Source organism: Osmerus mordax, chromosome 14 (genome assembly GCF_038355195.1).
Source record: "Osmerus mordax isolate fOsmMor3 chromosome 14, fOsmMor3.pri, whole genome shotgun sequence".
NCBI classification, from domain to species: domain Eukaryota; kingdom Metazoa; phylum Chordata; class Actinopteri; order Osmeriformes; family Osmeridae; genus Osmerus; species Osmerus mordax.
In genome coordinates, this window is record NC_090063.1 from 5,100,250 (window position 1) to 5,124,900 (window position 24,651).

Consider the following 24,651-nt stretch of genomic DNA (forward strand, 5'->3'; position numbering starts at 1 on the left):
CACAAACAGACAGACAGACAGACATGCTGTAACTAATATAGTCTCGTGTCGCTAGAGACCTATATCCTGTCACATCGATACACGTTCTGGTCACATGTATGTTCCCTGTACTAAGAGCGTGCTCTGTTGTGTGTCCAGATCATCTATGAAGTGACCGTGGTGACGGGCGACGTTCAGAACGCAGGGAGTGACACCCAGATCTACATGACCGTGTTTGGAGTGAACGGCACCGCAGAGGAGATCCACCTGGAGAAGAACGAGGATAGGTAGGACACACGCGCACCCTCCAGCACACACACACACACACACGCACACACTGCACACACACACACACAGCGTTCTTCTTCTTGCCAGGTTTGAGCGTGGGCAGGAGGACACCTTCAACCTGGAGATCGATGACATCGCTCCCCTGAGGAAGATGAGGGTCCGTATCGATGGGACGGGCAGCCGACCAGACTGGTTCTTGGATCAGGTCAGCACGGGCCGAGTGTCACATGACTGATCTATATCAGAGAGACCAAGGCCACACTGGCTGATCCATTTTGAAACTGTAATACAGTTCGAACAGTCCTGAAGATTTTTGACGGAGTGCTGATTAATTGATTGCCACTGTACCACTGTTCCACTGATAATTGTGTTCTCCAGTATGAGTGACACATCAATGCCTTCAACACAACACAACACACGCACTCTAGCGCTCCTACACGCACACTCAGACTGATAGACAGATAGCGACCCTAACACAGACACACTGATCTGTGCCTGCAGGCGATAGGTCACTTCATAATTCACAGACAAAGATACACACACACACACACACACACACACACACAGAGACACGAGAGTCTCACACAGTGCGACACAGTCGGGTCATAGTTTCTCTGGGGTCGTTAAGTAGCATGTGACATTATTGACCCACTTCTGCAGTTGTCACTGTCGGCCCTGGCATCAGAAGCTCACACAGGGTCCAGATCATTACGCCACAGGTTCAGCCCCATGGCACATCAAAGAGAAATGTATGATGAACCGATTCCATCAGCTGTTGATTAAAGCTGACATATCCCGGCGTCATTTTCCGAGAAAGACGTTTCTCTTGCTTTCTCGCCCTCTCAGGGAGAGAGATAGTGTTGTGTGTCTGTGTCTGGCATGATGTCTCTGAGCTCTGCTGGAACAGACATGTCCTGGTTAGAGCTGTCTCCCTCCTGTCTGCAGACAGAAACACACATGTCCTCTGACAGGCCGGCCAGTCAAGACCCATCTAGCCAACAAGCTAGCACAGAGAGAGGGGTGTGTGTGTGTGTGTGTGTGTGAGAGAGAGATAGAGAGAGAGAGAAAGAGAGGGAGAGAGAGAGAGAGAGACAGAGAGAGAGAGACAGAGAGAGAGAGAGAGAGAGACAGAGAGAGAGAGACAGAGAGAGAGAGCGAGAGAGAGAGAGAGAGAGAGAGAGAGAGAGAGAGAGAGAGAGAGAGAGAGAGAGAGAGAGAGAGACAGAGAGAGAGAGAGGAGAGAGAGAGAGAGAGAGAGAGAGAGAGAGAGAGAGAGAGACAGAGAGAGAGAGAGAGAGAGACAGAGAGAGAGAGAGAGAGACAGAGAGAGAGACAGAGAGAGAGAGAGGAGAGAGAGAGAGAGAGAGAGAGAAGAGACAGAGAGAGAGAGAGAGAGAGAGAGAGAGAGAGAGGAGAGAGAGAGAGAGAGAGAGAGAGAGAGAGACAGACAGACAGACCAGACAGAGAGGGGGGGGACTACCTTTGTGTGTGCACGTCCTTGGTGTGACCCAGAGAGCTGTACACGTGCAGCATCACAAGCAGATCAGGGCTGGAGATAGGATCTACAGGCTGGGTGCTGGTTGGTGTTGGTGTTGGTGTTGGTGCTGGAGGCTGCAGGGTTGAGTAGTAGTAGTAGTAGTAGAAAACTTGATCGTTCTCTGAAAGGCAATTTGTTGTTCAGCACTGAACATGTAGACACACATTAAAACACATCAAAGGAACAACAATATCATCAATAGCGGACATCATAGATATCAATTCATACAAATTATAAAAATTACAATAGATCATGAGTACCGTGCACACCCCCTAAAGTACATTTACATTTAGTCATTAGCAGAGCTCTTATCCAGAGCAACTTACAGTAAGTACAGGGACATTCCCCTGAGGCAAGTAGGGTGAAGTGCCTTGCCCAAGGACACAACGTCAGTTTGCATGACCGGGAATCGAACCGGCAACCTTTGGATTACTAGCCCGATTCCCTCACCGCTCAGCCAACTGAGCCAACAGTAGACCATATTTTCCCCAAGACTCCCCATAGCTACCACATCATATTGAGCTTTTTGCTCGGTAGACATGCACACCTTGTCTGCTGTCTCGGTCAGCCTGGTCTGGTACAGCTGGTAGAGGCCAGCCTGGTCTGGTATAGCTGGTACAGGTCAGCTGGTCTGGTACAGCTGGTAGAGGCCAGCCTGGTCTGGTATAGCTGGTACAGGTCAGCCTGGTCTGGTACAGCTGGTAGAGGCCAGCCTGGTCTGGTACAGCTGGTACAGGTCAGCCTGGTCTGGTACAGCTGGTACAGGCCGTTCTGGTACAGCTGGTACAGGTCAGCCTGGTCTGGTACAGCTGGTACAGGCCGGTCTGGTACAGCTGGTACAGGCCGGTCTGGTACAGCTGGTACAGGCCACCAGCCTGGCCTGGTACAGCTGGTACAGGCCGGTCTGGTACAGCTGGTACAGGCCAGCCTGCTGTACCTCCCTACAATGTTCCCACAGGTCTTCACAATCATCCCTATTTTGTTCTTGAGAGTGATTTTGGAACCTACCCACAAACAATACAATAACAAAGGATATTCCCAATAAAAGATGCATTACATAGAGTGAGAATGTTGTTCTTTGCCATGGTCTTTCTGCCAGCCCATGCAGCCCTGACCTTGCTGGAGCTGGAGGATGGGCAGGGCTGGTGCTCTTGAACACTAACCTTTCAGCCCTGTTTAACAATCCCATTCTGACTGACACACCGCCATGGCAGGTAACAAACACATAAGGAAGGGATGCTCTACAGGGATTACTGCATAGCATATGACATGCATACTCACGTCCAGATCTGCATTGATTTCCATGTGTTTTAATTTATCCAAGAGTTCTTTTTTTTTTGGGGGGGGGGGGGGGGGGGGGAGGGGGGGGGGGGGGAGCATTAACAGCATACCTAATACTCTTCGAATGAGTTTATGCCGGTCTGGTTTGAGCCATACATTGATTCTCATAACCTCACAAGCAAAAGTGGAATTTCCCAATAGAACAGCTGTATCCATGTGCCCTTTCCCAAGATCATCACTCGCAACCTGACCACGGAGGAAGTGTCGGTGTTCAGCTACGGTGACTGGCTGTCCAGGACCAAAGGCTCTAAAAGGACCATGGTGTGTGAGATGGCCGCGGTGGTGGACGAGGAGGAGATGGTTGAGCTGACCACCTACACCGTCCAGGTCAAGACCAGTGACGTGGCAGGTCAGTCGGACGCCATGTTGGTCCGCTACGTCTCTGGAGGTCGTGGTGCCAGGCGAACACACGTATCCATTCACATCCACACATCCATGGAGATTAGGAGACACAAGCATATCGATGATATCTGCAAACATTTTGACACACTGTACACATCTATGTATGGTATATCTATGAACATTTGAATATGTGAGCACGTCTATGGATTATTATACGTGTATGTTCTGTTTTATCTATCCAAGCATTGACTCTCATCACTGAACATTTATAAGATTATGATGTACAGCCCTATCAGGACTGCTTATAAAGCTTCTTTCCTTGTGATACACTATAACACTGCTGCACCAAATCCATACTGAGTTCGCCTTGAACCAGTGGGGCTTTGATGTGGCTGTGAGGATGTCTTCCTCTCTACCTCTCTCTCTCTGTCTCTCTCTGTCTCTCTCTGTCTCTCTCTCTCTCTGTCCGTCCGTCTCTCTCTTTCACTCTCCCTCCGGTTTCTTTCCCTCGCCCCTCCACCCCCCATCTCTCTCTCCATCTCTTTTTTGGTCTCCCTCTTCCTCCCTCATGCTCACCTCCTGTGTCTCCGTCCCTGCGGAGGACGGCTCTTTATTACAAAGAGGAGCAGCTCTCTCACCGACAGAATACAGAATAACAGATTGCGCTAGACTTGACTAGTGTGGTATAATGAATAGAACCTCCTCTCAAAGTGTGGCGAGGCTTCTCTCCTGTTCTCCCAGCGGTAAGGCAGCCCGGCTGATTGACACTGTAGAGCGGCTAGGTGTCTGAGTTGACTTCAAAGGCCTCCTCCAGGTGCCCTTGGCAGCTACTGGAAGTGAGGACGTGGTCCTGCTAGCACAGAGGCTTGGAAAGGGATAATGAGGCTGGCTGTCTCACACGCACGCACACATACCGACAATTCTCCAACACAGACACACACACAACGACACAAACAGATATATACACAGGCATGGATATACGCTTAGAGACTAACGCATACAGGCACGCGCACACAGCCCGGGCACACACACACACAGCATCACAGAGGCACTGCGGAGTATTACGCATTTGGATTTGCTTTCTCTCTCGGTGTGTTTCCTGGGCTGCGAGGAGGGAGGTGGTTAAAGGCTAGGTGGGGGAGGGGTCACACACTCACATAACGTGTGCTCTGGCGAAATGTAGGTTGTGAAAGCTGTGTGTTATTGGCAAATTGATTGATTTGGGTTTTTTTTTACTCCCAAGGATGTCTGGGTAGTGAGAGTAAGTTGAAGTCTGAAGGTGACGTCTGTTATCGGTTCTGGGACGTTTACTGGATGAAAAGGCTTTTTGATACATAATGATGAAATTGGAGGTTTGAGAGTGTTTATTGGTGAATGGATTCTTTGCAGTCCATGTAGGGCTTGATAAGAGGGATAAACATTAGACTGGATAAGGTTTAGAAGGAAGGGGAATGCTCCTTATGAGACAAGAGGTGTTGCGACCAGACCCATCTTTTGAAAACAGTTGAGGTGCCCATCTTTTATCTCAGAGTCAACACTACTAAGGACATTCCCACTGGTTATGTTATAGCATGTGATTCAAATCAAATGTACCCCAAGTTTTTGACATCACATGTGGTACCGTATTGGAAGCAGGTTTGGCGATGACCATCCAGTCTGTCTGTATGTGGGTTCCATAAGGGCAGGTCTGGTGATGACCATCCAGTCTGTCTGTATGTGGGTTCCATAGGGGCAGGTCTGGTGATGACCATCCAGTCTGTCTGTATGTGGGTTCCATAGGGGCAGGTCTGGTGATGACCATCCAGTCTGTCTGTATGTGGGTTCCATAGGGGCAGGTCTGGTGATGACCATCCAGTCTGTCTGTATTTGGGTTCCATAGGGGCAGGTCTGGTGATGACCATCCAGTCTGTCTGTATGTGGGTTCCATAGGGGCAGGTCTGGTGATGACCATCCAGTCTGTCTGTATGTGGGTTCCATAGGGGCAGGTCTGGTGATGACCATCCAGTCTGTCTGTATGTGGGTTCCATAGGGGCAGGTCTGGTGATGACCATCCAGTCTGTCTGTATGTGGGTTCCATAGGGGCAGGTCTGGTGATGACCATCCAGTCTGTCTGTATGTGGGTTCCATAGGGGCAGGTCTGGTGATGACCATCCAGTCTGTCTGTATGTGGGTTCCATAGGGGCAGGTCTGGTGATGACCATCCAGTCTGTCTGTATGTGGGTTCCATAGGGGCAGGCACCGACGCCAACGTGTGGCTCATCGTGTTCGGGGAGAACGGAGACACGGGCACGCTGGCCTTGAAGGAATGCAACAAGTCCAACAAGTTTGAGAGGAAGCAGAATGACACGTTCCGGTTTCCCGACGTCTTCAGCCTGGGAGAACTCTCCAAAGTCCGGGTGTGGCACGACAACTCAGGTGGGCCAATCAGAGACCAGCGGAGGACCATAACGGCATGTCCATGTCATATCAATGATGTCATCGTCTGCCATGATGTCATTGTCTCAACACGACTCCATTGTGTTTCTTCGTTCAACAAAAAGCAATGCAATCTCTACATCTAAAGGGCTCATGAACCCAATCATTGATTCATTTAATGGAAATGATATGGATGACATGTGCCTGTTAGGTGGTGAATTATAATCCTCTAAAAGGTTGTTATGATCTCAACTGAACGCTGGTTCCTGTGTGCTCCTGCATGGCCCAGGCCCCGCTCCCGGCTGGCACCTGGAGTACGTGGACGTGAGGGACGAGACGCTGGACAAGACCTTCCGCTTCCCCTGCGACCGCTGGCTGGCCAAGAACGAGGACGACGGGCAGCTCATGAGGGAGCTGCCGTGCGCCAACAACGACATCCTGGACCTGAACGAGAAGACCAGTAAGATCCCACACCCACACACACACACTGAGCCACTGTAGCACTCACAGATCAGCTGTCAAAGCTGATACACACTAGTCTGTCTCAACGTCTATAACCCTTGTGCTGTCTTCGGGTCACATGACCCAAAGGTTCACAACGAACCATCGTTGTGTTTACCCAATTTGACCCAATACAAAAACAAATAAAAAGCATTTTCTTTTAACCTTCGCAATGTGGGGGGTCTGAAACACTTTGTTTTTGTATGCGGTTGTTGCAATACGACGGTGGGGCACAATGACTGATGGGTCAGAATGACCCGAAAATAACCCAAGGGTTAAAAGAACAAGCTAAATATGTTTTTCCCCTTGGCTAACCTTTGAATGACTTCACAAGTGCATTGTTTGTCCATCATCCTGAGTGTCGTGCTCTAAAATAGTTGTATCGAATGAACAGAATCACACTCCATGACAAAGAGAACGTCGTATTTGACTGTAAACCAGAGGTCTGTCTGCTGTATTTGGTGTGGAGGAAAGCTACTGTTTGGTCCTACGGGACATTTGCTTCAAAAGTGTTAATTTGAGGAGAGCTCTTTACCTGCGTTTCTGCTCCCTCTCCAAAGAATATGAAATTGTGACCACGACGGCAGATATGGACGAGGCAGAAACCAAAGAGAATGTCTGGATTGCACTCGAGGGAAAGAAGGGGCGATCAAAAGAATTTGTGATGGAGAACACTTCAAAGAAGAAGCGCTTTCTGCGGTACGCTGGTCTTGAGATTGGTTCAGTGAATCGGACTGAGCTTGCTCAGAAAAATTAGGGCAGAATGTTTCTCTTTCTCTTTCATTCCCTCTCCTCCCCCTCCTCAGTTTTCTTATACCATGGTCGGGTACTGCAAGTATGAGTTTATTAACCAACTTGCACTCTCCTTGATAAACTCTCCTTCCCTAGTTAAATTGGAGGTACTTACCAAACTGAAGTAAAGGCTTTATTTGGTAAGTTAGTTAACAACATCATAGAAGACACAGCTCATGGATCATGTGTTTCTTCTTCATTGGTCTCAGGGGAAGTGTGGACAAGTTTGAGTTCTCCTCCAAGAACCTGGGTGACATTGCCAGCATCTGTCTTGGCCACACCCCCAAGGACGGGAAGAAAGTAAAAGGCGAGGCTTACTGGATTGTGGAGGAGGTTGTCATCACAGAGAAGGAGCTAGGCAACAAGTGGGTGACTGTTGCCTCACCTATGACCTGTACATGTCTCACCTCACAGTAACCTCAGACATGCAATAAACACATCTGTCTTCCCTCCCTCCCTCCCTCCCGTTGCAGGTTCATCTTCAGCTGCAACGCCCCGATCCCCCTCACCCCCAAGCGGGATGAGTTCCTCACCTTTGAGTGCAGCAAGGCCATGGAGAGCTTCGCAAGCAAGGCCCGCAGCCTTGTCCCTGTCAAGTATGAGATCATTGTCATCACTGGCGACGAAAAGGGTGCCGGGACCGACGCCAATGTCTTCCTCACCATCTATGGCTCCAACGGTGACTCGGGCCAGCGGCCAGTGCGGCAGAAGTTCCGGAACTTGTTTGAGCGTGGGCAGACGGACCGATTCCTGCTGGAGATGCTGGACATGGGGGAGTTGTTGCGGGTGAAGGTGGAACATGATAACTCACGTCTCTCTCCTGGTTGGCTGCTAGACCGGGTGGAGATCACCAACACGGCCAATGGGGTCACCACCATCTTCCTGTGTGGGAAGTGGCTTGACACCAATAGGGCGGACGGGAAGATATTCAGGGTTCTGTACCCCAAATACTGAGACCCCCAGTGGGCAGGAGAGTCACCACAAACACGTTGACTGGAGAAGAGCTCTGGTCTACTGGAGACCTTTAGGGATTCTCATTACCTCAACAAAGTTGAGATCTCAGGAACTTTTAAGTTAAAAGTTGCTTTTATTTTTTGATGAATTGTTTTGTAAGAGTTTATTTGAGTACTAGGTATCCCATTCTGCAGCCTGTCGGTCGAGGACAAGCCATGATTACATTGTGTACCTACGTGCCACCATTTGTAATGTAATGAACAGTTTCAGAGTCAGGGATGATGAGTCCTTATCTGCTTGGATGTGACGGAGGTTTTTTATAAAATAATTGTTTTGTACTGTGTTATGGAAGTCTTTCCTCCACCTGTTGAATTTGGACAACGGAATCACAATATGTGATTTTATTTAGAATGTCTTTGCTGCTTGCAAGCAGAGACTCCTACCCTATGTCTCTGAAGCCTAGCTCAGTGATGTGCTCTCTTATAGGGTCTTATGTGTGTATAGTTAGAACATTGTACAGGTGGAGGTGAAACATGGTCAGGGTGGCCTCGATCTGACATGGCACACAAACATTCTTTGCCCAATAACAACCATCGCCCCTCAGTAGCCAGGCCTGGTACGTTTGTACAGAGACAAGAGCAAAGCTTCGGTCATTTAGACAGCAATGTAGGACATGTCTTATTTTTCGGCGTGTCTATCAATACATTGTCATTTAGCAGACGCTCTTATCCAGAGCAACTTACAGTAAGTATAAAAATCCCCATTTATTCCCACTTAATAGCTGTGGTAAGGTTGTGGGTGTAATCTTGTGCTTCTCATTCTCAATGAACAGTTTTCTTATTTATACATTTTTTACAAACGTTATGGTCTAATTTTCTCCTCTCGATATGTTCCAACCCTGATTAGTGGTGCTAACCAGTGCAGAAAGGGAGCAAGGAGTGGCTTTTGGAGATATATAGACCTTGATTGAAATACAACTAGAAATGTGTTCTTGTGTTTGGGAAACGTCCATTGATTTAATAGACAGTTATTACACAAATTCAGGCCATTTTAATCAATTTATTACAAAAAGAGCACATACAAAAAGGATAATATACAAGCCATGAAATAAAATACAAATAAAAAAACAACAGTTTGGGTTTAGCGATGCAACTCCTTAAAACCATTATTATTAGTATTAATAAATAATAAAGTACAAAATTCCACCAAATGTGAATTCTAACATTTTACACATCATAATGCTCACTCAGCTCTTTATCAACACACTTAGCATCATTAATGAGCTATTGCTTTCATATTAATGATAAATAATTCTACTCTCCCATAAAATATCCTATATTGAAAAACATTGCGCAGTCACAGCTAAACAGCAGGTTTTCGTACAAAGATGGCGGCAGCCCTTTCACTGGCACTATATTTGGGATATTTTCTCTTCATTTTCTTTTTTTTTTTAGATGCAAGCAGCAGCAAAAGATTAATCCTCTGTAATATTAGTATTCTTTGTATATCTGCAAATATTTTTTTTACCATATATTTTTTTTTTTACCATTGAGAGTATATTCAAACCTGAGAAAAAACATGCATTTTAGAAAGGTTGTGCTTTAGAATCCTCTGTGTCTGTGTTTCCCCAGAGAGCAGACGGTGGGAGAGGAACATACTGGAAGGTTCTGAGCAGAGGGATGGACGGTGGGTCACACACAGCAGAGAAAAGAGAGAGGAAACAGAGAAAAAGCCGAAACAAAGAGAGAAGGAAAGGGAGGGTGATGGCGATACATTGAAGAAGAGAATCGTGGATGTGGGGTTTGTTAAGAAGAACACAGTGAAAGATGCCTCTGTCTTAGAAATATTTCCACATCCATAATTGGTAAAAATATACCTGCTGTACACTTGATGCTCTGTGTTGGAATGTGGTAGCCTAACTGATCTAGTATTTGGTAAGTAAAAGCAACATGGTGCCAACCCATGTTTCCCCCTTCATTAGGAGAGATCACCTGTCCGGTATACTCCTTAAAGAAGGAGTCGAGGAGAGAGGGAGCGAGGGGACAGTGCTTTTCATTATAACTACAGTAGTACCAGTGTACCACTGTGCCATGGTGTAGGCCTCTACACCCTCCTGGTACAATGGTTTCTGGGAATATGAGTTCTACTCTTTCGTGAGATTGAGCCATAACTTAAATCTAATATGGAAATATCTCTTGACACTAGAAGCGAGGCACTTGATTGGCTTAGAACTACAAGCTGCTCTGAAATAGAAGGAACAGACATATCAGGAGACAGAGAGATAGAGGGACAGCAAGAGAGGAAGAAAGCAGGGACAGGGTATGGTGAGATAAAGCAAGAAAGACGATGCTAAGAGGGTAGAACTGAAAGGTAGAGAATGAGAAGCAGAGAAATGACAAAGTATACAATATCATAGACTATGATATAATATCAATAATAGTTATCATAATGAGAGCTCTACGATCGTAACTGCATTATGCCAGTGAGAGGGTTCCCTTGGTTAAACTAACGAGTGCAAAACGAGACGAGAACAAAATGAATCAAACTAACAACAAAAACTAAAAAAACTTTCACTCCATTGCAGTTTGTCCACCAAGATCACAGCATAGGGGATCAGAGAAAATTTGCATTGAATGGAATGTAACCAGGATCCACAGCACCACATGAAAGAGAGAGAGATAGAGAGAGAGGGGGGGGGAGCAAGAGGGATAGAGAAAAGAGAGAGCAGAGAGAGAGAGCTGACAGAACACAGAGAGAGAAGGAGAGAGAGAGAGACAGAGAGGGCTCAGATGCGGAGGAGCCCAGGATAGTAAACATATCACAGCAGACTCAGGGTTATAAAACAGCAGGGCTTCTTACACTTTAGTCTCGGGGGAGAAAAAAAAACAAAAAAACAACTGCATGCAAAGCATTCCCATTAAAACAATGCAAAAATGAGGTAATTGTTTTTTTATCATATTTTTTTCAGTTGTTATTTCTAAATAAATAAATTATGATTCAATTGCAAAAAAAACTATACAAAATTAAATACGTACCCACAATATCTACAGTTAGTAATAAATTATGATTGTTAAATACTTAAGGCATCTCAACTGACAACACCCTGTGTAAACTATCAACAGTTCCCATAGAAAACTCCACTACAGGAGAAGGCAGCATCTCCACTGACAGTGCACAGGGACCGGCAGGCCATGTCCCAATACTGTGGCAAGGATCCCTCAGCCTACCAGGTCAATAGGACCTGTGGGCTGTGTCCCAATCTGTTAGACTACTCTGAGTCTTCAGTGCAATGGGTACAGTTGAGGGATGTTACAATCCAAAACATCCACTACAGGATAAGGATCAGTGAGGCCCACACTGATACATCGTGGTTTAATAGTTATTCATTACAGAAAAGTAGGGGAAAGGAGACAAATCAGTTTTCCCCCATTAATCGACTGTACTTCCACGTGTTAACCCTTCCCTGCCTGTCCAGTCCTTGTGCACAGTGAGTGGGACACCATCTCCATCACACAACATTCTACATTGTTGTTCTAGCAATACAGCATAGCAACCAGCATAGCAACCACAAAGGGGAGATCTGTCACACACACACACACAAAAAAAACACAAGTTTATAACACACAAGCTCCTCACTGTCCAAAACACAGCGTGTTTGTTTATATATATCTAAATATACTGAAACCAAAAACGCAAATGCAATACTAAAGAAAGAGGTTGTTGCTATATCTATCATCACATGTGCTTGTTCTTTAGGCAATAAGGTAAACATCACAACAGGATTCCATCGCTGCCACGGGGACAGGATAAACACACGCTACGGGTCAGGGAGACAGCCAGTCACTGACATCGTGCTCATTTTTTTTTGTTTGTTTGTTTGTTTGTTTGTTTGTTAGTGTTGAGAAAGATAGTCACAGCTCAGATTAACTAGGTCATGCACAGACAACATCCCACCCCCCACCCCCGCCCATCCTACATCCGTACATTTTTTTGTTTTTGTTTTATTTACGCTAACACAACAGCCCAAGCCAACACTGAAACATGCATATGTCACTACACTGTTCAGCCTGCGTCACCTGTGCTGAGAGAGGCTGGGCGGGGCACAAGAGCTGCCGGTTCTGGAGCATCGGGCCTCCTCCGAGTAACCACAATGCACTCGACCTCACTCTAACATCGCACTGCTTGATTGGAGAGGGGGATTTTTTTATTTAAATGTTATTACTTTTTTTTTTACTTCCCCCCCTCTTGAAAATGTCCATTAATTTGGCTTTGTATTCTAAAAACACTGCAATGGCCCTAACGTCTATAATTCAAATATTTTACCCATGACACACACAAAACCTGAACTTTAGGTCTGCGACACATATCCAGACATTGGTCAAACACTAACTGTAACCCAACAGCATAACAACAACGCATTTGGTTAATAAACACTTTGTAACCTGCGTCCTAGTCTCTCGGCCTCACAGCTGACCTTGAACGCAGCCCTGGCCAAGGCTGGCCCACACTTGACACACAGTAGCAGGGGTAGAAAACACAGTCCTAATGACACAACACCACCAGTTCAGAGCTAATGTACAACTGTATTGCAAAGAGAAAAAGCCGGGTGGGTGAGCTCCCATGATTAAACATCACTGTGTCTGCTACTGCACTAACCACTAATGACCTGGAGGCAAACATGGCGGCAACGTTGAAAATGTTGCTTTCCCGCCCTGTCTATTGTGGCAGAATATGCTCAATTGTGTGAGAATGACTGTGTGTAGAAGGGTGGCAGTGGTGTAGTGTCTTCTCTCTTACTGTGTTAGATCATGGCTTATAGAACATGCTACCTACAGGACAACAGCCGAACAGCAATGACAGCCCACCTGAAATCAGCAAGCTACGAGATAACCCTGTGTATACAGTATACAGTGTGTGTGTGTGTGTGTGAGAGAGACAGCCTTTCGTGCATGTATATGTGTGAGAGAGACGGCTTTCTGTGTGTGTGTGTGTGTGTTTGTGTGACAGAGAGAGAGAAAGCATTCTCTGTGTATCATTACGCCAGGGGGTGTGCTTCATCTGTCGGAGAGCGCGTCTCCAGTTCCGCCCCTCCTGTGGTTGTCCTGGGGGAGGCTCAGTGAAGCGTGAGTCTGAGGGCAATGATGTCACACGACCGCGTCTGGGGACATTTGGCAAAGCACCCAAGAGGGGGAGGGACCAGGGCGGTGGTGATGGGAAGGAGCAGGAACAACGCCAGGGTGATCGACAGGGCCAGGCTCCGCCCCCGGGTCATCAGCTGTCGGGATTAAGCTGCGTCTCGATGTCGACTCGGCATATTGGACACTTTCTGCTGGAGGACAGCCATTGGTCCACGCAGCCCTGGTGGAAGAGGTGCATGCAGGGTAATCTCCTGGAAAGGGGGCAAAGAGAAGGGGCACCGAGAGAGGGGTAGAGGTAGAGAGAGGGATGGGTGGAGGGTGAGAGGAAGAGAAGAAAGAGAGTGTGTCATGTCATGAAAACGAGATGTCACAATGCACCTTGGTCTAGGTAGCCTCCCACAGCCCCATATAAACATGCCACATCGGCTCTGCTTTCCTGTCCACGTTTCCCCCCGCGGTGGTTTCCCCCAGTGTCTCCTTACCTCACGTCTTCCCCGTCCTCCAGCATGGAGAGGCAGATCGTGCACTTCTCATCCACGTCCGTCTCCTCTTCTTCCTCGCCGATTTTCATCTCCACCGGCTTCCTCTGTCAACCCAATACCAGATGTGGAGCATTAGTGTTGTTGCTAAGAGACAGGGTCAGTAGAGGGTTAATGACTGAATATCTATTTAGATTTACAATTTGGATTCAAATTCATTTCCTCCATCCTCACTTCGTTTGCCCTGCTTGTTTAATATAGTAAATATGAATAAAATCGAAGTTCGTGTCGAACTAAAATGGTTGCCGCTGTCTATACAAGATGGCTGCCACTGTACCTTCTTGTATTTGTGAGGGAAGGTGAACCTCTCGATGGTGGTCTGGACTGCTCCCCTGCTGACACTACCCAACCGGTCCTCAAGCTGCAGCAGTTCCTGGGTCACAGGAGGACATAGAGTCAGGTACAAAACACCAGACGGTAGCACATCACTTAGCATACAGAAGACCAGACAGTCAGACACAAAATAGCAGTGCCATATACAGCAGCTCAGCATAAATATTCAGCACCAGGATAAGGTCATCCCTGGGTGGATGTGCTGTGATTTCTAGACCCCATGTGTGTGAGGAGGTCGTACTGTACGTTGACCCAGATGTAACCGAGGGGACGTGTCTGTTAGCCAGGTGTGTGTCATGGTGGAGTTTACCTCGTAGCTCTCCCGTACGGCCGAGGCATGGCGGGAGGGGTTGAGGCCCTGCAGGGCCAGCAGGTGAAGCTGGGGGTACGGGTAGTTTCTGATCTCATGCACAACCTGGCAGAGAAGCAAGAGACTGAACAGTCTGTGGTATTGAACAACCAAATACAAACCGTCTGGTAGATGTGATTTTAAAATACTCTAAAAACCATAACAAAACGAAAGAAAGATAATGATGACACTTGTAAGGCTTGGTGTCACCCTGCCCCCACCTCTCATAGGCTAAAATCTGGAGTTGCTGGACGGAGTCTCTACTTTTGTAATATGTGTGCCTTGTCATTTATTTAATTCATTTGCAATTTCATTAAATATACATTTCATTTAACGTACTTTGACTATTCGTGCTCTGATTTAACCAATAGAGTAAAATAACTGCAATTCCAGCATATTTGGTAAATATTAATCCACTGTTTAGTTTACCCCTCTCCTTTTAAACCTAGTGGAATAGTTTTGGTTGTTGGGTCAATATTAAACCCCCTAAAAACTAAAGAAGAGGTCAACTGTAGCAGCCAAGGTGATCGTACCACTTGTGCAGAGTTGTTCCTGGGGAAGTGGTGCATTCTTGGAGATGCCAGGTAATGCTGATAGTGCTGTGGAAGCTGCTGGAGCTGATACTGGTGGTGGGAGAGTCCTGCATCCACACTCAGGTCCCTACAGGGAAAGAGAGAGAGAGAGAGGGATAGGGAGAGAGGGAGAGCGAGAGAGGGAGAGAGGGAGAGAGAGGTTAGAGTACCCTGTGTGACAAGTTTGTATCACTGTACACACACACACAGCATCCTAAAAAATACACACACCTAAGTAGACAGACAGACATCTAAACCTCACAGCTTGGCCCAGCTGGCATGACAGACAGACAGCCAGCCAGCCGCTCATCTCCACAGGCACCTGGGCTAATCTCCCTCTGCCACTCACCAGTCTGTGCCCTCTGCCAGGTAGCGAGGCTGCTGCGTGGTGATTGGCTGGGGGACGTGGAGGGGCGGGGAATATTCGTAGCCTGAACGTAGCCTGTGAGGGTTCAGAGGAAGGCGCTCCTGTGTTCTTCTGCTGGGAGGAACCATGAAGACATGAGTATACCTGCAGACGGATCTACATCCATAAACTCCAGTGGTTTAGTGGTTTAGTGTGTTTGTGAGTAAGTGTTCTAGTTTGCCTTGCCACCCCATAATCAATCTCCCACGACACAAGCACGCACGTGTATGTACAGTGCGTGAGAGTGAGAGAGAGAAAGAGAGGGAGTGAGAGAGAGAGTGAGAGAGAGTGACTGGGTTGTACCTGGAGTGTGGGAGGATCCGGCGATGCTGGGCCTCCAGTAGCTGTTGCTGGATGAGGTATTGCTGGTGTAAGGCCTGAGGTAGGAAGGGGGGAGCTGGCACATCCTGGAACTGAGGGGGAGCTGGCAGGGCAGTGAGGGGCGGGTGATGGGCCGGGGCCAGGTGAGGGGCCAGGGGGCCGGGCTGGGGGGGCTGGTTGTGGTTGGCTGCGTGTCCTAGGGGAAATTCCCCTGGGAGGGGGGCCTGGGTGGCCCCCAGGTGAAAGTGTCGGCAGGAGGTAGCATGGCTGTGCTGATGCCTGGTGAAGTGTGCCCCTGGGGGAGAGATTAATACACACAGCCAATCAGCACAGCGCAAGGGTAACCACCGGCCAATCAGAAACTGACAGTGAACATACTCCAGCCAATCAGACAGGGATAAGGAACGCAATCAGACACAATCAGACACAATGAAATGGGAATCACTTTCAGACAGAATCAGACGGAAGAAAACTAATAACACAGAGCAAGCAAGGAGACACATTCATGAACCAGCCTCACACAAGAAACATTTCACTCAAGTCAGAGCAATCATTCACATAGAGAGAACAGAAAAAGTGACCTCACCCAGGAAGAGAACACAGACACATGGTGAAAGCAGATGGGAGTAACACGACCCCCCCCCACCCCCCAACCAAAGAGTGACCTCTAACCCCTCCCCAGGCTGGAGCCAACTGTCCAGCGCATGTTCTGCAGCGCTCCATGGTCAGTGGGAGTGGGGAGTCACTAGGCAGAGGCCGGCCTTTGTCTCCATCTGATGACTGACTTTTTAAATATTAAGTATTTACTTCTAAATACTGAGATGGGCTTATGTGCTTACATGTCAGCTTTCTTCTACAGAAATTGTCCGAAGGCTTCAATTATATTTAATATATTTATACATTTTATTAAACTATATTATAAATAATCATAGAAAAATAACATACATGATTAAATGTATCTATAGTAGTAAACCGTAGGGTCTTAGGGTACAAATGGAGGGTTTAAAGTTGACTACTAGATGGTCAACCCACATACAGTAGACTATGTATATTTGACCACTTGCTGTGTAAGTATTGACCCCCTTCAGTGTCAATTGAACCCCCTACAGCTGATTGGCGATAGTACTTGGTGAAGTGCTTGTGTGATAGGTCACTGTGGTGGAGATGCCTTCCCAGTACTCTCTCATTTCAGCCTCTCCTAGTACTATTTCTGTAGCTTGATATTCGGAGGATCAGCAAATAATTCCGCCATGTTGGACGACTCTTCTTAGCTAATCCAGCCTCCATCTCAGAATGCCTGGGACATTCCACCCCCCACCCCGCGCGAAAATGACGAAGAGGGGGAGGAATAAAGGGAGATGAGGGGGGGTGGAGGAGACCGGAGGGGGAGGGTGAAGAGAAAATAAATTATGAAAAATAGCTGAGAGAGGGAATAAACGAAAGATAGGGAGAGCCAGACATGACAGGAGGAGGAAGAGGAGGAGAAGAGGAGGAGGAAGAGGAAGTGACAACAGCCTTGGAGGGTCTGCTTGGACTTTGTGCTGATTCAGCAAGCCTCTGGACTGCAGCCAAACAATCAATATCCATTACACCCAGAGGTAGTAGGAAGGAGGAAAGGAGGAAGAGGAAGAAGGGGATGAGTGGGGGCGCCGGAGGGGCAGGCAGCTGCTACTTCAGCCCCCCGAACGTTCCCCCAAACCGCCTGAGACTTGGAACAGACACCAGAGTTGGTGGCGGGGGGTGTGGGGGGAGACCGGCAGACATGTCTCCCATGTGAAAGACAGGACCAGGCTTTGGTGGCTGTGTCCGTCTGAAACAGGCAGGCCCACATGCAGGGTCCAGATTCTCAGGTGTCCCGAACTGTTCCTCAGCTGAGTCTCTGGCCCAGCCTGAGTTGTAGCAGGACCCTCGACCAGCATGACAAAGACGCCTTCGGAATGTCTATCAAAATGCAACTCTAATTTAAGCCTGTGACAAGTGAGAGTGAAGATATTTCGATTGGTTGAATGTCCCGAGGTAAATTTAGCACTAGCTATATGAACGGTCGCAGTAGGCCTACATACTTGATGGAATACGTCACAGCTACCGAGGAGGTTGTTTAGGGTCAAATCCATTTTATCAAATATGTTTTATTCTAGTTTATCCATGTCTAATTCTGTAGCAGCATACGTGACTATTCTGTAATAAGACAGAAGAGGAGAAAAGAGAAGTGAGGGAGAGAGAAATGACATAAGCGAGAGAGAAGTGGAAGAGAGACCTAGCGTGGCCATATTTGCATGGTTTTTCTCTGCTACATTAGACCTAGCCTTGGGATGTGGGAAGTCAGTGAACCTTGGAGCTGTGTGGAGACAGGAGAGATGTCGGGCTGGAGAAGTAGAGCAGAAAAGGTAGATTGGTCTGTGGGCCTCGCTTGCCCCCCCCCCTCCACTCCTCTGTTCCCATCAACAACAAGGGTTCCAATAAACATTTAGTCATCTACTGGTTTCTATGTAGAATGATATTGAGCGCATAACCTACCGTGTGTCAACCACTGAATTTAAATGGAAATTGAGTTTATTATGCAAATCCAGGGTTGCAAGCACAATCTGTGAATACCTATTTACTCCGTGCCTTGAGAATTAGATCAATATTTGACATGTAGGTACGGCTATTGGATGAATGTTAATTCAAGAGGGCATATTGTTTCACAAGGGTCCAGCCTAGTCTACATTTAGTCATTTAGCAGACGCTCTTATCCAGAGCGCGTCTACTGTAGTCTTCCGCTATTTCTTATTGTTGTTGACGCATCGAGTATGGAAACCCAATTTTAAAATGTCAATTCTAATAAGACAACGTAATAAACCTAAATAAAGTCATTATTGTGTGATAGCCCAATGAATAGCAGGAAGCCAATGGAGGATAAACACAGACTGTTAGTCATGACTTCATCATTTGGGCTCAGGGCATTAATATTTGACATGCTGCACCACTCTTAAGACAGCTGGACTAGTGTACATCTCTGAATGTTACTTACTAAGTGTATGTTTGTCTGTCTGCTTGCAGATTCTCTCTGTCTGCTCGAAGCCTGTGTCTGAGTACTGACCGTAAATCTCCTGACTGGTGCCCCCCCCCCCCAGCTTCCCCCCTGCCTCTCCCTCTCTGCCTCCCCCTCTCTCTCCCCCCCTCTCTCTCTGCGCCATCGCCCCCTCCCCCACCGCACGGCTGCTGCGGCATGGCGCCCTGCCTTGAGTGACAGCCCCTCTAAGCCCCGCCCCCCCGTGACTGCAGTAGTCTGACGTCCATCCGTGTGCCTCTCTCCCTCGACTTCCCCCCTCCTCCCCCTCCCTCCACCCAATCTCATCTCTGCAGCTTAATAATCACTGCTGCTTCCTCTCCAATATAATCCCCCACCCGCCCCCCGCTACGTCTGCCTGCCCAGCCATGGAGGCTAGGAGAGCTGCCAGGGAACACCAGCGCAGTATCGGTTAGCCCAGCCCGGCGGCTCGGACGCAGCCTCTCTGCACCTCTCCACGCTTTCCGATGGAGCGGAGAGGGGGAGAGAGGCCCCTTTTCTAGCAGTGTAGTTGCTGTACACCCTGTATCAAATGTGCAGCGTAGGGAGGGGGCGGCACAGGATGTGCCCATTATTTTATACGACACCACTGGACCAAGTGTTCCAGCCATCATGCACTGTCAGGGTGAGTTGATGGAACAGTCAGCTACTTGGTATTCTACAGGCTTTACCAGGACAAGATAGTGGTCAAGGTGATTAATACCCGGCCACGTTCGGCCAGTATCTTACACCCATCAACCTCATGACACCCTGTCGATGTAAAAAAAAAAACCTGTCTAATAGCGGACTTTATGTGCCACATTAATGTATGATATAATTAGGCCTTCTGCCATTGAAGCCAATTAGGCTGCCTTACACAATAGCTTTGAAAGAGCTTTTCTCTCAAACGGTTCCCCACCCTCCGAGTTTGCGTTCTCTGTGTGTTTCCAAAAGAAGCTGACGAGTCTATTACGAGGACGGCTAAAAAAGACATGCATCCACTGACGTGAACAGAAAGTAGGGGTTGGGCTAAAAGCCCGGTTCCTAATCGGAGGATGACCTTTATCACATTCCCCCGGGAGGAGGCCCACAGCCCTGCCCTCAGAGCATTCATCTCACCAACATCCCCGTCACGGCCAGCACGTAGACATGCGTCTTCTATGTCACGTATGAAGACTCCTGGGTGATCGCTACCAGAAACGTGGCTTGATAACAGGAGCTAGGCTCTCAGCAAGCACACTGTGCTCTGTCGTCGTCCCCGTCCCCTCAAGAAATTGATATTGTCGATTTGAATTCTTTATTTTGTTTGCCTAGGCTGTATCGTTAATGGAGCCCTTCCAAAAGCTGGGCTGCTTCTGTGATGTGTGCAGGCTGTGTTCAAGAACACCAGAGCAGAAGGAAGTGGCCTCACCCTCGCAGCATTGGGACCAGACTGAGATCAGTGTGTAATGTGTGATGGCCATCAAAAGGGTTTTCAAGGTGCATCATTCCTGCTTCAGGGAGAGAAAAAGAAAATTCAAATCGTAAAAAAGGAGCCAAATCTCCCAGCCACGCAGGTCACGGATCTATAAAAAGACATCAAATGTCATTATTGGGCAAACGAATCAAGAGCCAATTGGTCAGTAAGGATAACGTTGTTGCGGAATATTAAACGCTGGGGGGGGTAAGCACTTTGGAGACAACCGATCGCTAAAGGAGGGCCGAGACTGGCAGGTGGATGAGAGGAGGGAGGGAGTGGACGGTATCTCACTAAGACATCCACTGAACTACAAGAACCAAGAGGAGTGAGACACAGATGGAGTATGTACTGACGGAGGGGGAGGGGGGGGGAGGAGGGAGTGAGAGAGTATGGAGCCTTGTCTGCATGTCTCAGTCAGAACTGTGCGTTTTCACAGTGGTGGAATTTTGGCCATCTCTAATTCTGAGATTCTGAGAAATACACCTTGAAGTGCCTCCACAAGAGAGCTGAGAGATGAGAGCACAGAGAGAGGAGGAGGAGGAGGAGGAGGGGCTGAGACTGCCTCAGTGACAGGGAGGGAGGGAGGGGGGGAGGGGGTACACACACATGAAAATCAGCAAAAAGCACACTGAAGGTTAGGAAAAATACTACAGTCTTTATTGGAAAATATTAGTGTATGTGGCACTGTGCGATAATAGTAATAATAATCATAAGAATTTCATGCAAATAAAGACATAAGGCAAGGCTTGACCATGCTCTGTAGGGTTAACAGAACAGAAGCAGCATCCAATGAGTAGATGTGTATGCTAGAGCACAGTTCAGTACAGCAGGGACAACTCTCTACACAAAGATCAACATTGGAATCTGCTGTTCGCTAAACGTGTAGGTCAAAATTGAAAATCAAAAGAATTGGAAAATAAAATGATCATGCATTAGGATTCTAATACAAAGAACTTAAGGTAGAGAGATAGAGAACCACAACCAAAGAATAAAGACATTTCTGAGACTCTAAAAAGGTTGTACTACAGCAGTGCAAGGTTATACACATCCCTGTAAAATGGATAGCATTCTGCCATTGTGCATTTAGACTGACAGCGTTTGGGGGGGGAGAGTTGGGCATGGTAGTGGTGGACCACAAAAGGGAATTTTAATCGGTGGGTTTAGTTAAGTCTCACCGATTTGCTAAACAGGGTTCATTTAATTACCCGGAACAAAGGTTTATAAACATAAATAGGATTATGGCCAGCTTTCCAGACAGTAGAACAGGTGCAGCTGACCATGGGAGGTGGGAATTTACAAATCATTTGGGAAATAGCAGCATGCTAATATGCTATGCCGTTTATTGTCGTTATCAGCCAATTGGTTAATAGTTGTTAGGGATGATTGAATTTGTATATGGGTGTGGGCGGGGAATGAATGTATGCTTGTGAGAGGTCACACGAGTACAGGGTCTGAATTTGGATGTACAGTACGCTGGTACAATGCATCTTTGGAAAGGGAATGGAGAAGGACTATTAAGGAGTTCGATCAAGCTTGGCTATAATCGAACCAGGACAAAATGTATCCACTTTACAGAAATTTACAGCAGAATGTAGTCTAACCACACTGAATGGGAAAAATCACAATGACATTTTTGTAGTAAAATCTAAATGCTACAATGGGTTATTTACTAAAGAGCAACATGACAGTTTAAATAAAACACAAACTGTTTTCTATAAGAAGGTGTTATTCTTTAGTCTGTTACACAGAAGGATACGGTATGAGAGGGAACTTGTTTTTAAATGCCAATGTCGTCTTCAGATGAATAGAGAAAATGAGGAAGAAGGGGTTCACAATACAGCTAGATGCAGCGAACAGGCAGAGGCTACGGCAGACAGCAGCAGGATGATCGTTAGCTACACAATGGAGGGGGACAAAGGTCTGAGAAATGCGGAATGTGGAGCCAGCCTCGATACTATGAAACAGGAAAAAAGAACACAAATAAAAGCACAATGAAATCATTGGTGCTACTGCATGTCTTCTTTTGTTTTGTTTTTTAAGTGCAGGTCATACTATTATTACATAATCAGCACAGATAGCCTACTGCATGGAGAATGTTTGGTCTATTTGGGATACTTATGTGATTGTGATTCCGATCCAGCAAAATGTCAGTAAATGTTCTATTTCCAAGTAGAATTATTGAAAACATCGTATGTTTGTCTTATGGTGGAGAGGCCTTTCAGCACGTTTAGGGTGGGTTTAACCATTAGGCTAAATTGCGATGCTTTACGCCGATCGTAAGCCATTCATCTCACATGACAATATTCCGACTCCCACATTGCTTAAGTGCCCATGTGTACCAATCACTTGTGGACTCAACACTGGCGTTCATAAATTGCCTGATTTCATAATTAATAGCAGTACTTCGTCTATAAGCAAACTACATTTAGTGTCGGGTAATTGTTTCAACAAAGGCTCGTTGATGATAGCATCCCTGCCATACAAAGCGGGTAAACAATCATTGCATCATGTTGGTGTTCGCTCACCAGCTGCTTGGGCAGAAATACACAATAGCACAGCCAGATCAGAGATAAATTCCCCGTAACACTAGTGAGCTACATCACGTAGCTAGACCGTAGCTAGCTATCTACAGTAGCGTAACATAAATGAAATCTATCGTTCATAATTTTGAAGAGCTTGCACTGAAGGCTGGTTGTTGCGACCGTTTGTACTGTAGCCAAACATCGGCCACTGACTGGCTATAGATAGTACAAGCTACCGCTAACTATTTAGCTAGTATAGGCAGTGGCTAACAGCTTATTGCCAGCTAGCCAGCTTGAGTGACAGGATGGCTGGTCAATATGACTGACAACGCAAGGAATTTGAGTACCTCAATAATAAATACTCATTAGCTAGCGACGTGTGTCTACATGATGAGAACAATAACTAGCTAGCTAACAATCTTTACTGAAACCCCGATTGTAACATGGCAATATTCTCCAACTAACAGGATCGTTTGTTTGCTGCCGTCTAACGTTAGCGTAGCAAGCTTGTCTGGCTAGTTAGCTAGCTAAACGGAAACGCACAGCCTCAAATGACAGCTGCTTGGCACAGCCAACGTTAGCTACTGTAGCAAGCAATATTTACGTAACCGTCCGGAGACTCGGACAAGAACATGAAAATGTGTTAGAATAAAAAGATAACCATACCTCTATTTCTAACAGAGCCAAAGACGGGAAGAACCAAATATCCGACATGTACCAACACCATCCTGGGTCCTTTGTTGTAGCAGTAGCCTGCGAGACAGATGGTCCATGGAAATGGTCCCTTCCAATCCTTGCACATTCAACTGCACACGCAGTGCACTCAGCTGCCTCGCAGACAAAGACAGAATGAACCAATCAATGAACACCTCGGCCAAAGACCTTCTTCCTGTGGCACCCAGTAAAGCCAATCAGATCTGGGTATAGGGCTACGAGTCTTTTCTGAATTACAAAGAGGTAGTGGAGATGTCAGTAAAAATGGTCAAATGGTCATCATATTTTCGTTTGGGGTTTGTACTTTTACAAATATGCAGCTTGTTATTGTGTCAACACGTGACATTTGACCTATGTGAATGATGATAATAATAATAGGTAAAATATCCATAATATATCGGTTGTAGACTTGTAGTCTATATACAAGCAGCTTTGTAGAGCTTTCACTACCATTATTAAAGAGTCGGGTCTGGCATTGGAACAGATGGGTAGGGGAGGTGGACGGGGGAGGGGAGGTGGTCACGAAAATCCAACCCCATATGCCACTCTTCTCACCACAACGCAAAGGATTGCACCAGCCTCAAACCCACCAGCATGAGTTTCTGGTCTCTCACACAAAGACCCCCATAGCTCTTCTTCTCCAGCAGCGCTGGTCTATTGTCTACGGAGACAAGGAACACGCTGCTGCATCTGGTATAACCTCACCTCAACCTTACACTGTCAATTCAACTTTATACTCTCTCAATTCATGTTACTGCCTATAGTCCTATTCCCACTATCAAACTGACCCTGCCGTTAAAGTACGAGTACATTAACCCCCGTCATCACAAGACAACTGAGTCGATGGGTTTTAAAATTGGATTAGAAACTGAAGAAAAAAACCACAGGGCACATGCAGACAGAAATGTATAGATTATTGTACAGAAATGAGGAATACCGTGACATGTACGGAATATCTATCAAAACATGGCCCTCTGGTGGTGGAGTCAGCACTTGGTAGTCATGTGTAGTAGGCTGCCGTGTGTATTAGTGCTTTGGTCGCGCGTTACAAAATCAACAGAATCTCAACACTATTCTCCAAAAATCACAACATATAATTTTGTTTAACCATTTCTTTT

At 46.8% G+C, this 24,651-nt stretch overlaps 2 protein-coding genes across 3 annotated transcripts in view; one reads left to right on the forward strand and one right to left on the reverse strand.

Moving 5' to 3' along the window:
* LOC136956389 (lipoxygenase homology domain-containing protein 1-like) overlaps window positions 1-8,149 on the forward strand; it is a 33,960-nt gene extending 25,811 nt beyond the window's left edge. The window contains 8 exon segments of the mRNA XM_067250289.1: window positions 139-266; window positions 355-472; window positions 3,317-3,494; window positions 5,717-5,902; window positions 6,192-6,362; window positions 6,964-7,102; window positions 7,405-7,560; window positions 7,669-8,149. Of these exon segments, the coding sequence (XP_067106390.1) occupies window positions 139-266; window positions 355-472; window positions 3,317-3,494; window positions 5,717-5,902; window positions 6,192-6,362; window positions 6,964-7,102; window positions 7,405-7,560; window positions 7,669-8,149 (1,557 nt within the window).
* Window positions 8,150-12,127: 3,978 nt separating this feature from the next.
* Window positions 12,128-23,646, reverse strand: ark2ca (arkadia (RNF111) C-terminal like ring finger ubiquitin ligase 2Ca). 2 transcript variants are annotated; one of them, XM_067250929.1, is made up of 8 exons: window positions 23,486-23,646; window positions 15,790-16,102; window positions 15,430-15,558; window positions 15,042-15,168; window positions 14,470-14,574; window positions 14,104-14,199; window positions 13,770-13,873; window positions 12,128-13,538 (listed from the first exon to the last, which is right to left on the reverse strand). In XM_067250929.1, the coding sequence occupies exons 1-8, from the start codon at window positions 23,619-23,621 to the stop codon at window positions 13,421-13,423; spliced, it is 1,128 nt and encodes a 375-aa protein (XP_067107030.1). In that variant the 5' UTR covers window positions 23,622-23,646; the 3' UTR covers window positions 12,128-13,420. The 2 variants fall into 2 exon arrangements, with proteins under 2 accessions (XP_067107030.1, XP_067107029.1); XM_067250928.1 differs by having other exon boundaries at window positions 15,430-15,561.
* Between the last annotated feature and the right edge of the window lie 1,005 nt (window positions 23,647-24,651).